Source organism: Neoarius graeffei, chromosome 10, assembly GCF_027579695.1.
Source record: "Neoarius graeffei isolate fNeoGra1 chromosome 10, fNeoGra1.pri, whole genome shotgun sequence".
NCBI lineage: Eukaryota > Metazoa > Chordata > Actinopteri > Siluriformes > Ariidae > Neoarius > Neoarius graeffei.
Window position 1 is genome coordinate 93,058,677 of NC_083578.1, and position 12,500 is coordinate 93,071,176.

The 12,500-nt window shown below is 48.0% G+C and overlaps 1 protein-coding gene across 2 annotated transcripts in view; it reads right to left on the reverse strand.

Moving 5' to 3' along the window:
- skia (v-ski avian sarcoma viral oncogene homolog a) overlaps positions 1 to 12,500 on the reverse strand; it is a 78,184-nt gene that overhangs the window by 64,912 nt on the left and 772 nt on the right. For both annotated transcript variants that reach the window (XM_060932671.1, XM_060932672.1), the window contains exon 1: positions 11,681 to 12,500. This exon is cut by the window's right edge and continues 772 nt beyond it. In XM_060932671.1, the coding sequence (XP_060788654.1) occupies positions 11,681 to 12,500 (820 nt within the window). The remainder of the gene's footprint in view (positions 1 to 11,680) is intronic.

The following is a 12,500-nucleotide window of genomic DNA, read 5'->3' on the forward strand; positions in this document are numbered from 1 at the left end:
TGTGATAGTGTGTGTCAGTGTGTGATAATGTGTTAGTGTGTGTTAGTGTGTATGAGTATGTTAGTGTGTGATAATGTGTTAGTGTGTGACAATGTGTGTTAGTGTGTCAGTGTGTGTTAGTGTGTAATAGTGTGTGTTAGTGTGTGATAGTGTGTGTTAGTGTGTGATAATGTGTGTTAGTGTGTGAAAGTGTGTTAGTGTGTGATTGTGTGATAATGTGTGTTAGTGTGTTAGTGTGTGAGTGTGTTAGTGTGTGTGTTAGTGTGAAAGCGTGTTAGTGTGTGAAAATGTGTGTTAGCGTATTAGTGTATGTTAGTGTGTTAGTGTGTATGAGTATATTAGTGTGTGATAATGTGTGTTAGTGTATTAGTGTGTTAGTGTGTGATAATGTGTTAGTGTGTCAGTGTGTGTTAGTGTGTAATAGTCTGTGTTAGTGTGTAATAGTCTGTGTTAGTGTCTAATAGTGTGTGTTAGTGTGTGTTAGTGTCTAATAGTGTGTGTTAGTGTGTGATAGTGTGTTAGTGTGTGTTAGTGTGTAATAGTCTGTTAGTGTGTGATAGTGTGTGTTAGTGTGTGTTAGTGTGTGATAGTGTGTGTTAGTGTGCAATAGTGTGTGTTAGTGTGCGATAGTGTGTGTTAGTGTGTGATAGTGTGTTAGTGTGTGTTAGTGTGTGTTAGTGTGTGATAGTGTGTGTTAGTGTGCAATAGTGTGTGTTAGTGTGTGATAGTGTGTGTTAGTGTGTGATAGTGTGTTAGTGTGTGATAGTGTGTGTTAGTGTGTGATAGTGTGTGTTAGTGTGCAATAGTGTGTGTTAGTGTGTGATAGTGTGTGTTAGTGTGCAATAGTGTGTGTTAGTGTGTGATAGTGTGTGTTAGTGTGTGATAGTGTGTTAGTGTGTGATAGTGTGTGTTAGTGTGTGATAGTGTGTGTTAGTGTGCAATAGTGTGTGTTAGTGTGTGATAGTGTGTGTTAGTGTGTGATAGTGTGTGTTAGTGTGTGATAGTGTGTGTTAGTGTGCAATAGTGTGTGTTAGTGTGTGATAGTGTGTGTTAGTGTGTGATAGTGTGTTAGTGTGTGATAGTGTGTGTTAGTGTGTGTTAGTGTGTAATAGTCTGTTAGTGTGTGTTAGTGTGTGTTAGTGTGTGATAGTGTGTGTTAGTGTGTGTTAGTGTGCAATAGTGTGTGTTAGTGTGTGATAGTGTGTGTTAGTGTGTGATAGTGTGTGTGATAGTGTGTGATAGTGTGCAACTTTTACTCCGGTGTAGCGCCGGGGCTGCCCCGGTAGAGCGTTCACACGGTACAAAGTTATAGCGGTGTCGCCCCTGAAAGCTGCTTAAACCGGTGCAAATCTAACCCTGCTCGGGAGGGGGTTTAAGAAATTTACTCCGGAGTAAATGCTAGTTTGCGGGGCAGCACCGATATAAAATGGGACGTCTGAACGCTACAGGGGTAGACTCGCTACGCGTGAGGAGAGTTGATTACATACGGGCATTGCATAATTTGCATCCTGGTATTTTGCGCTTCCAAAATGGCGAATATCAACAACAACAGAACTGCGTGTCTTCCAGTGTTGCCAGTTTGGGCGGTTTTAAGTGCATTTTGGCGGATTTGAACATATTTTGGGCTGGAAAACATCAGCAGTATCTGGCAACACTGGTGTCTTCATCCACGTTGTTTTCCCGGCGCTTGGTGATGCCATGACAACCGGGAAAAGGAAGTACATTTTCACGCATGCGCATATTTAATTTCCGCATTATTACTATCGTATAGCACGGTCGCAAAAACTGCCGTGTGAACGCAAGTGGGGCTGCACCGGTGCTAACACACTTCTCTCTAGTAAACAGGTTTGTGACGTGTGAACGCTCCACAAAATTTACACCAGTGTAAGATATATCACAACAAAATACATCAGTGCAGCATCCATGCAAATATGTGCCGTGTGAACACCCCTGTAGTGTGTCAGTGTGTGATAATGTGTGATAGTGTGTCAGTGTGTGTTAATTTTCTAAATCAGAGCTGCAGAGAAAAAAAACACAAAAGGAAATAAAAGTGGATAAATGTGTAAAACAGACTTTCCTGACTGCTGCAGAAACGAGTAGTGTGTGTGTGTGTGTGTGTGTGTGTGTGTGTGAGACTGTCTGCCTGTCTCAGGTTCTTCTCCAGTGTTTGAGGCCATGTGGGTGGAGGGCAAGAGGGTGGAGGAGGGAAGAGGGAGGGGTTTGATGTGGCTTGCATATGAAACAGGACATACCCGATATCCCCTGAGGGATTCCACTTCCTCTCCCAGCATCCTCAGCTGTACATCAGATATACCACAACCCTCAGAGACAGTGGGAAGGAGGGTGGAGTTGGGGATGGGGGTTAGGGGTTTTCTGGGGGGGGGGGGGTGTTTGTACGGGGTTTCTGAAGAGCGGGGGTGGTCCAAAGAAGGGGTTGGGGAGGCTGTACAGGGTTTCTGAAGGGCGGGGGTAGTCCGAAGGGAGGGTCGAGGAGGTTGTATGGGGTTTCTGAAGGGTGGGGGTGGTCCGAAGGGGGGGTCGGGGAGGTTGTACGGGGTTTATGAAGGGCGGGGTGGTCCGGGGGGGGGGGGGGGGGGGGGGGGGGGGGTTGGAGAGGTTGTACGGGGATTCCAAAGGGTGGGCGTGGTTGTACAGGGTTTCTGAAGGGCAGGGGTGGTCCGAAGGGGGGGTCGGGGAGGTTGTACAGAGTTTCCGAAGGGCGGGGGTGGTCCGAAGGGGGGAGTCGGGGAGCTTGTACAGGGTTTCTGAAGGGCGGGGGTGGTCCGAGGAGAGGGCTCGGGAGGTTGTATGGGGTTTCCGAAGGGCAGGGGTGGTCCGAAGGGGGGGTTGGAGAGGTTGTACGGGGTTTCTGAAGGGTGGGGGGTTTGGGAGGTTGTACGGGGTTTCTGAAGGGCAGGGGTGGTCCGAGGGGGGGGGGGTTTGGGAGGTTGTACAGGGTTTCTGAAGAGCGGGGGTAGTCTGAAGGGTGGGGGGTTGGGGAGTTTGTACGGAGTTTCTGAAGGGCGGGTGTGGTCCGAAGGGTGGGGGGTTGGGGAGGTTGTACGGGGTTTCTGAAGGGTGTAGGTGGTCCGAAGGGGGGGGGGGGGGGGGGGTCGGGGAGGTTGCATGGGGCTTCTGAAGGGCGGGGGTGGTCCAAAGGGAGGGTCGGGGAGGTTGTACGGGGTTTCTGAAGGGTGGGGGTGGTCCGAAGAGGGGGTCAGAGAGGTTGTACGGGATTTCCGAAGGGCGGGGGTGGTCCGAAGGGGGGGTTGGGGAGGTTGTACAGGGTTTCTGAAGGGCAGGGGTGGTCCAGGGGGGGGGTTGGGGAGGTTGTACAGGGTTTCTGAAGAGCGTGGGTGGTCTAAAGGGTGGGGGTTGGGGAGGTTGTACGGGGTTTCTGAAGGGCGGAGGTGGTCCGAAGGGTGGGGGGTTGGGAAGGTTGTACAGGGTTTCTGAAGGGTGGGGGTGGTCTGAAGGGTGGGGGTTGGGGAGGTTGTACGGGGTTTCTGAAGGGTGGGGGTGGTCCGAAGGGGGGGCGTTGGGGAGGTTGTACGGGGTTTCTGAAGGGCGGGGGTGGTCCGAAGGGGGGGCGTTGGGGAGGTTGTACGGGGTTTCTGAAGGGTAGGGGTGGATCGCTGGAGAAATGCCGCGCTGTCTCAAAAAGTGCAAGTCAGCTGAAAAGTCAGTAACGCTGAAGGAAAGTTTAAAATGAAAACTCCACTTCTGCTCCTGAAAAGTCTGGAAGTAAAACATGCTGATTCAGCTGCAGCTTTGTCTCGTTTAGCAGCTGTGTGTGTGTGTGTGTGTGTGTGTGTGTGTGTGTGTGTGTGTGTGTGTGTGTGTGTGTGAGACAGCAGTGACAGCAAGACGGAGAATGTGGTGTTCTCATTCATCACCTCTTTCTCAGAACCACGATTGCTAAAGCTGGGACACGACTTTCTCAATTCACCTAAAACACACACACACACACACACACACACACAGACACCCATGCACACACATCCTGCGTTGGCGTCTGGCACACCCTGTTTCTGTCTGCCACACTAAATCAGGGCTGAGGGCTGATAACACTCCTGTCCTCACTACAGCGGGAACCATTTCACGCTTTATGGTTGAACCTTTATCCCGCGCCGCCGTGTGTCTGTATCACGCTCCCAACCTGCCGTAAAATCATCAGCACTTTATCACAGCTCACGCTGGGATTATTATCGGCATGCCACCTCTGAAATGGACACATGATGCCTTTACATTCATCTGAAATAAAAAAAACAGCTTGAGAACAGAACACTGAGGGAGCAACGATGCTAGGAACACATAGCTTCCAAAATTCCCACAAAATTCCCACATTTTTAATGTTTTTAATTCCAAGTTGTTAATGTTTCTTAGCTCCTGTCTTTCATTGTTTTTCGTATTCCCAAGTTCCCAAGTGTTTCCTAGTTTCTTGTTTTCCATTGTTCCTTCTCTTCTCCAGTTCATATCCCTGTATCCCTGAGTCTTCAGTGTTCCAGAATCTAGTCTTCCACAGTTTTCAGTCATCTACAGATCCTGACATATTTCTCAGTCCTCGGTGATTGATCATTTCCAGTCTTCCAGAGTTCCGGTTGTATTCTAGACTTTTTGTATTCCCTAGTTTGTGGTCTTCCAGAGTCTCCATTGTATTCCCAAGTTTCTGGTGTTTCCAAGCTTCCCGTATTTTGTAGTTTCCAGTATTGCCTAATTCCCAGTGTCATCCTGTGCTTCCTGCATTTCTTCATTTGCAGTATTCCCAAATAATTATCAGTGTATTTTCCTGTCTGTGTGCTCCTCTGGTTTCGTCATCAGCATTCCAAGTTAGAATTTTTTTTCCCAATGTTAGCCTGTAATTCCCGATGGTGTGGATGAAGACATGGTATACTACATGATGGATGAAACAAAGTGTGTGTGTGTGTGTGTGTGTGTGTGTGTGTGTGTGTGTGTGTGTGTGTGTGTAATAAAAGATTACACAAGTGTGTATTTTCAGATTCTTCACAACATTGTGAGTCCTGACAGGATATTGACGGAATATTGAAAAGTTGAAGGAAACACCACCGTGTCGTTCACTTCCTGTGTGTAACTCAGGTGATAAAGTGGGTGTGTCCTACAGACCTGTTCAGCTGCAGTATAATATATCTAATGAGCTTATTATCAGATTTTTATGAATATATTAACCTGCACATGCTATGTCTGGAACACCGCGATCTAGAGTTCACTCTGATCGGATTTTACAGTGTTAAAACTGTGAACGTTGTTGATTGTAAACTCGTGTTTACTCCTGAGAGACGCTACGTGAGATTAAAGCTGAAACACAGCATGATGGGAAGTGAAACAGCGAGACTGAATGCGAGACAGCAGCGACGCACAGAACATCCTGTCTTTAGGCCACTTCCTGTTTCATGCTCAGACACACACACACACACTTGAGGTAGGCTGAGTAATAGCACAGCAACGTCTGTGACCTTCCTTCAGCAAGTACAGGGGAAAAGAGGAAGTTTCTTCACCACCACCACCACCACCACCACCACCACCACACCCAGAGACAGAGAGAGACAGAGAGAGAGAGAGAGCGAGAGAGAGAGAGAGAGACAGAGGCATTGCCAAACTGTTGTTCATGCATGAGGAACAACTCAAAATTCTCCTTAAATAGCTCTCAGACAGACAGAACTTGTGTATGACACACACACACACACACACACACACACACACACACACACACACACACACACACACCTCTCATTGTCCTTTCAACCAATACAAATCACATTTTGTACTTAATGTTATACACAGTCTGTGAATTTACTCACACTGTGATACACATGCCTATCGAAAGGGTGTGAATTTCCCTGTCACTGTTTGTTCGTCGTACGATTTTCAGCCCAACGTCGCTGTGACAGACACAAACCTCACATCAGCACAGAACTCTGACTTGTGCTCTGTGTTGTTAGAACTCATAACATTTAGTCATTTAATGTCAGTGTGACATAAGACGAGGACTGTGTGAGCGTCAGTGTGAGGATCTTCTGATGAGAGTCTCAGACTGTGAGCTGCTTCCACGCTCACTGACAGAACCACGGCAACGATGCCATTCCAAACAACCACTTCCTGCTTCTGAGGAGGCTAATGTGGTATAATCTTCATCTTTCTCTCTCTTTCCGTGTGTGTGTGTGTGTGTGTGTGTGTGTATACGTGTTGAATGGGAAAGGCCTTAAGAAGAACAAAAGTGGCTCATGATGGAACAGGCCACTCGAGAACCACTGCTAAGTGCTAATGAAGCTATTCACAGAACATCCAGGTCTGCTGAGACTCTCTCTCTCTCTCTCTCTCTCACACACACACACACACACACACAGAGGGATGAGTGTAAACATTCTCTAGTGCTATTCATCCATATTTAGATTTGGGGCAAGGAACAGAAAGAAAAAGTGTGTGTGTGTGTGTGTGTGTGTGTGTGTGTGTGTGTGTGTGTGTGTGTGTGTGTGTGTGTGTGTGTGTGTGTGTGCGCGCACCACTTTGATGGATCATATTCTGTTTCCAGGACAATGCTCCAATTCCTGCTTCATCAGCTCTTTTCAAGTAGAACAGTTCATGCAAATGACCTGGTGTGTGTGTGTGTGTGTGTGTGTGTGTGTGTGTGTGTGTGTGTGTGTGTGTGTGTGTGTGATGGGGGGTTCTTACCAGTTGTCCCCAAAGAAAAAGGACACCCCCGAACACACACACAATCACACACAAAAATAATTTATGGAATCTTTGAAAATGTGTAAATTTACCATTAAGATATTTCAGGAATTTTTTGTCCAAAACAAATTAACTAACTTACAAAATGTCCTATGTACTTTTAACAGTATATACTAACACTAAATATGTGTGTGTGTGTGTGTGTGTGTGTGTGTGTGTGTGTGTGTGTGTGTAATCAGGTCAATCAAAGTGAGGTCATGACACACACACAGCCGTCTGTAATGACAAATAACATCTTTATGGATGTTTACAGGGTGTGATGGAGCTCCATTAGGAGGTGTGTGTGAAATCAGGAGGTCTGTTTGTGTGTGGGGGGGAGGGGTTTAAAGTCTGCCCAACCCCCAAACAAATACACACACACACACACACACTGAAGGCCAGTTTATACTTCTGCATGGAATCTACGCTGCAGCCTGAGCTCTCCAGAAATGTAATGACACGTCACAGTGATGCAGAACACAACCACCGTGATTGGGTCGCTCGGCACCGTCGCACTGACTCCTGCATGTTTCAGGCTGCTCCGCCTTCTCCAGGAAATCAGAAATCTACTGTCAGAATATCATGTTTTTATAAAATATATAAAGTCTCTATAGATCGTTAGAATGGCTGTTTAATCCTGCATTTAATTCTGAGGATTTAAACACGACGGGGGGGGGCCCTCAATCAAGAGAGAGCTCAGTGGAACTTCAGCCTCAAGTCACTCCTCCTGCTGAATACACACGAGTTCAAACACTTCAGAAACACTTTCAGTCAGAATTCACTCGATTTATAAATTCATTGCGTGAGGGTTAGGTTTCATTTACCCAGTAAACTTGTTTATACATCGTATCAGTGTGTGCTACAGAGTGTCAGTGTGTGTTACAGAGTGTCGGTGTGTGTTACAGAGTGTCGGTGTGTGTTACAGAGTATCGGTGTGTGTTACAGAGTATCAGTGTGTGTTACAGAGTGTCGGTGTGTGTTACAGAGTGTCGGTGTGTGTTACAGAGTGTCGGTGTGTGTTACAGAGTGTCGGTGTGTGTTACAGAGTATCAGTGTGTGTTACAGAGTGTCGGTGTGTGTTACAGAGTGTCGGTGTGTGTTACAGAGTGTCGGTGTGTGTTACAGAGTGTCGGTGTGTGTTACAGAGTATCGGTGTGTGTTACAGAGTATCGGTGTGTGTTACAGAGTGTCGGCGTGTGTTACAGAGTATCAGTGTGTGTTACAGAGTATCAGTGTGTGTTACAGAGTGTCGGTGTGTGTTACAGAGTGTCGGTGTGTGTTACAGAGTGTCGGTGTGTGTTACAGAGTGTCGGTGTGTGTTACAGAGTATCGGTGTGTGTTGCAGAGTGTCGGTGTGTGTTACAGAGTATCGGTGTGTGTTACAGAGTGTCGGTGTGTGTTACAGAGTGTCGGTGTGTGTTACAGAGTGTCGGTGTGTGTTACAGAGTGTCGGTGTGTGTTACAGAGTATCGGTGTGTGTTGCAGAGTGTCGGTGTGTGTTACAGAGTATCAGTGTGTGTTACAGAGTATCGGTGTGTGTTACAGAGTATCGGTGTGTGTTACAGAGTATCGGTGTGTGTTACAGAGTATCAGTGTGTGTTACAGAGTGTCGGTGTGTGTTACAGAGTATCAGTGTGTGTTACAGAGTATCAGTGTGTGTTACAGAGTGTCGGTGTGTGTTACAGAGTATCAGTGTGTGTTACAGAGTGTCGGTGTGTGTTACAGAGTGTCGGTGTGTGTTACAGAGTATCAGTGTGTGTTACAGAGTATCAGTGTGTGTTACAGAGTGTCGGTGTGTGTTACAGAGTGTCGGTGTGTGTTACAGAGTATCAGTGTGTGTTACAGAGTATCAGTGTGTGTTACAGAGTGTCGGTGTGTGTTACAGAGTGTCGGTGTGTGTTACAGAGTATCAGTGTGTGTTACAGAGTATCGGTGTGTGTTACAGAGTATCGGTGTGTGTTACAGAGTATCGGTGTGTGGTATAGAGTATCGCTGTGTGGTGTAGAGTGTCGGTGTCGGTGTTTGTTACAGAGTGTCGGTGTGTGTTACAGAGTGTCGGTGTGTGGTATAGAGTATCGCTGTGTGGTGTAGAGTGTCGGTGTGTGTTACAGAGTATCGGTGTGTGTTGCAGAGTGTCGGTGTGTGTTACAGAGTATCAGTGTGTGTTACAGAGTGTCGGTGTGTGTTACAGAGTGTTGGTGTGTGTTACAGAGTATCAGTGTGTGTTATAGAGTGTCGGTGTGTGTTACAGAGTGTTGGTGTGTGTTACAGAGTATCGGTGTGTGTTACAGAGTATCGGTGTGTGGTATAGAGTATCGCTGTGTGGTGTAGAGTGTCGGTGTCGGTGTTTGTTACAGAGTGTCGGTGTGTGGTGTAGAGTGTCGGTGTGTGGTATAGAGTATCGCTGTGTGGTGTAGAGTGTCGGTGTGTGGTATAGAGTATCGCTGTGTGGTGTAGAGTGTCGGTGTGTGGTGTAGAGTGTCGGTGTGTGTTACAGAGTGTCGGTGTGTGTTACAGAGTGTCGGTGTGTGTTACAGAGTATCGGTGTGTGGTATAGAGTATCGCTGTGTGGTGTAGAGTGTCGGTGTGTGTTACAGAGTGTCGGTGTGTGGTATAGAGTATCGCTGTGTGGTGTAGAGTGTCGGTGTGTGGTGTAGAGTGTCGGTGTGTGTTACAGAGTGTCGGTGTGTGGTATAGAGTATCGCTGTGTGGTGTAGAGTGTCGGTGTGTGGTGTAGAGTGTCGGTGTGTGTTACAGAGTGTCGGTGTGTGGTGTAGAGTGTCGGTGTGTGTTACAGAGTGTCGGTGTGTGGTGTAGAGTGTCGGTGTGTGTTACAGAGTGTCGGTGTGTGGTATAGAGTATCGCTGTGTGGTGTAGAGTGTCGGTGTGTGGTGTAGAGTGTCGGTGTGTGTTACAGAGTGTCGGTGTGTGGTGTAGAGTGTCGGTGTGTGTTACAGAGTGTCGGTGTGTGTTACAGAGTGTCGTGTGTGTTACAGTGTATCAGTGTACTGCTGGTGGATGCCGGTGGAAAGGGGCGGGGTTAACTGCTGCACATAAATGGTCCGCCTCCTGTGATTTTGGACGCCGCTGGAATTCGCTCCACTCGAGCTGCTCCGTAAATCACACATGCTATCTATCAGCGACAACCACAGACTGCGTTTAAACGTCGTATCTGCGATTTCTGATAATAAAAACAAAAATGTCTGATTAATTTCTGTTACAGACACGAAAATGGAGCCATCAAACGGACACGCAGCGTTAATGTCCTTTAAATAAGGAGTTAGATAGACGAGAAAAAAACACTGTTACAAATCTGATTGTACAGATTGGACTTAAGCGCTGCACGTTGTCATGGTAACGTATGTTTACAGTGTGAAAGCTCTCAGTTCATGTATTCGGTTATTTGTCCGATCATTCGAGCACAACACGGCTCCCTTCAGTGATACAGTATATTCTGTTCATTATTATTTAACTATCACTCACACAGCATTCTCCTTCTGCAGACTTATTTACTGAAACCAGTCACCAAATAGACTTTAGAGGACGCTCACATTCCTGAGCGACTCGCCCAAGTGTGTGTGTGAGTGTGTGTGTGTGTGTGTGTGTGAAAAACACTGCAGAGGATGAGAAGATTCTGAAAAAAGTAAGATGTTTAAATTCAAAATAAAGTGATTAAATTCAACCTGTTTTGTCCTGATAATTATTAAAACTAGATCATTAAAAATTAAGTGTCTATATCATAATTATCAGTGATCTCGCCCGGCCCTGGTGTAATAGAGTGTAATATTGTTCAGTTATATCATATCTAGACACACACTCATCAAGTTGTCATGGCTTACGCGCACACACACACACACACATATATATATATCTGGGCTCCATCTCAGACACTACAGTCCAGGTCCAGTTAATGTTCTCAGAAGAATGTCAGCCATTTTAAGAAGCACCACTGAAGTAGAAATTCACACACTCAGTCAGAATCTTCACTCCTTTAATCCATTACTGACTCTAAAGTGCCCTTAATGAGAAGTGCACACTATCAAGTGAACCACTCATGCTGGAGCACAGGATATCATGTTTAACCACCTCTCGAGTGGAAGTCCATCTTTAGAGTGTGTGTCAACACTGACGACCTCAAGAGGATGTCTTACACACACACACACACACACACACACTTTACAGCAAGTCACTCTAATGTAAAAGCTCTCAGGTTTCCGAGTTTCAGTCAGACACCTGAGCAGGTCAGTCTCACCCCAGAAAAGAAACTGCTTCACATCACTCAGTTGTTCTGCTGTGAGATAGCCAGCCAGCATCTCCAGAAAGAACCCACAAGAACATCAAGGTCTAGATCACCAAACTCCAACTGAAGATGTAAAGCTCAGTAACACCACTACCACAGTCTGATTCATCTCACCATGGCCTTCAGACATCCTCAGCGACCTGGACCAGGTGTAACTTGCATGTTGCTGATGAAGCATTCACACTGGTCCAGGTCCAAAACACACCAGAACCAGGTAACTTCATATTTACCTACTCAGGTGAGTCTGGAATTGGAACTCAAGTTAAAAATAAAGAGCTAGATGTTCCTCAATGGCTTTGTGCAAAAGACCTCTGTGTTCCAGCTCCAGAACACACTTGAGGCAGGTAAAGGTTTCAGGAACTCCGATCTAGAACTCCCGCTTCGAGGAGGTCACAGTTCGTGCACGTCAAACGTGAAAGCATCATCTCACACACCTGATCCAGGTAAGCGAACACTTCTGAAATGGGTCGTTTGCGTCGGCTTGGGATCGAGACTAAACCTTTGCAGAGGTTCCCCAGAGGTTCATTAGGTGCGAGACCTTCAGAACTCCACAGTTAGACCCGAGTCTGAGGTTACAGACTGCGGATGGACCTGGATGAGGTGTGTCAGGAAGCAGAGCTTGGGAACGTTATGAAGAACCTGCTAACTCACCCCTGAAGATCTCCTCTTGTACTTGCTGGCGAAGTCGAACCTCTCCTTGAGCTCGTGCAGCAGCGCCTCCAGCTTGGCGTTCTCCTCCTTCTCGGCATACTCGGGGCTCAGGAGAACGTAGGCTCTCCAGTTGGCCGAGTCGAAGCCCCAGTGGCAAGTCCGGTTCTCCAGAGACTTGTGCCCGTGCACGACGAACTTGTGCGGCGCGTGCATGAGGCCGCACTCCGCGCACTGGATGCACTCGGCTCCGGGACTCGTGTAGAGCTCCGGCACGAAGATGCCCGAACACTTCCCGAAGCACTCGTGGTACACCCTGAAGCCCTTCACCTCGAGCTCCTTGGCGCCCCGGGAGCGCGTGCCCGCCCTCACCAGCGCGTTGCACAGGCGCTCGGCGTCCGTTTTGGTGATGAGGCCGCAGGACGGCGCGGAGAACGGCAGGATCCCGACGACCTTGAGGATCTCGAGCTGCTCGGCGGTGCAGCGCGAGCAGTAGATGTGCAGCTCGTCGCACACGGCGTTGATCTGCTGCAGGGAGAAGTCGCGCAGCACCGTGTTGAGGATCTGCGGCAGACACAGACGCTTCTCGCCGCCGACCACGAAGCACGAGATGCTCTCTCCCTCCAGCAGCGTCTCGCAGCGCTCCGTGCTCCGGTCGCTCGCCATGAACAGCGGCACCGGCAGCACCGGGGGCGGCCTCGGCGGGGGCACGTGCGCAGCCGCGGCCGCTGCGGCCGCCGCCACTGACGCCGCGGCCGCGCGCTCCAGCTCGTCCCCGTCCTTCCCGAACACCTCGTGCTGCCAGCGCGCGGAGAAAGCGGCC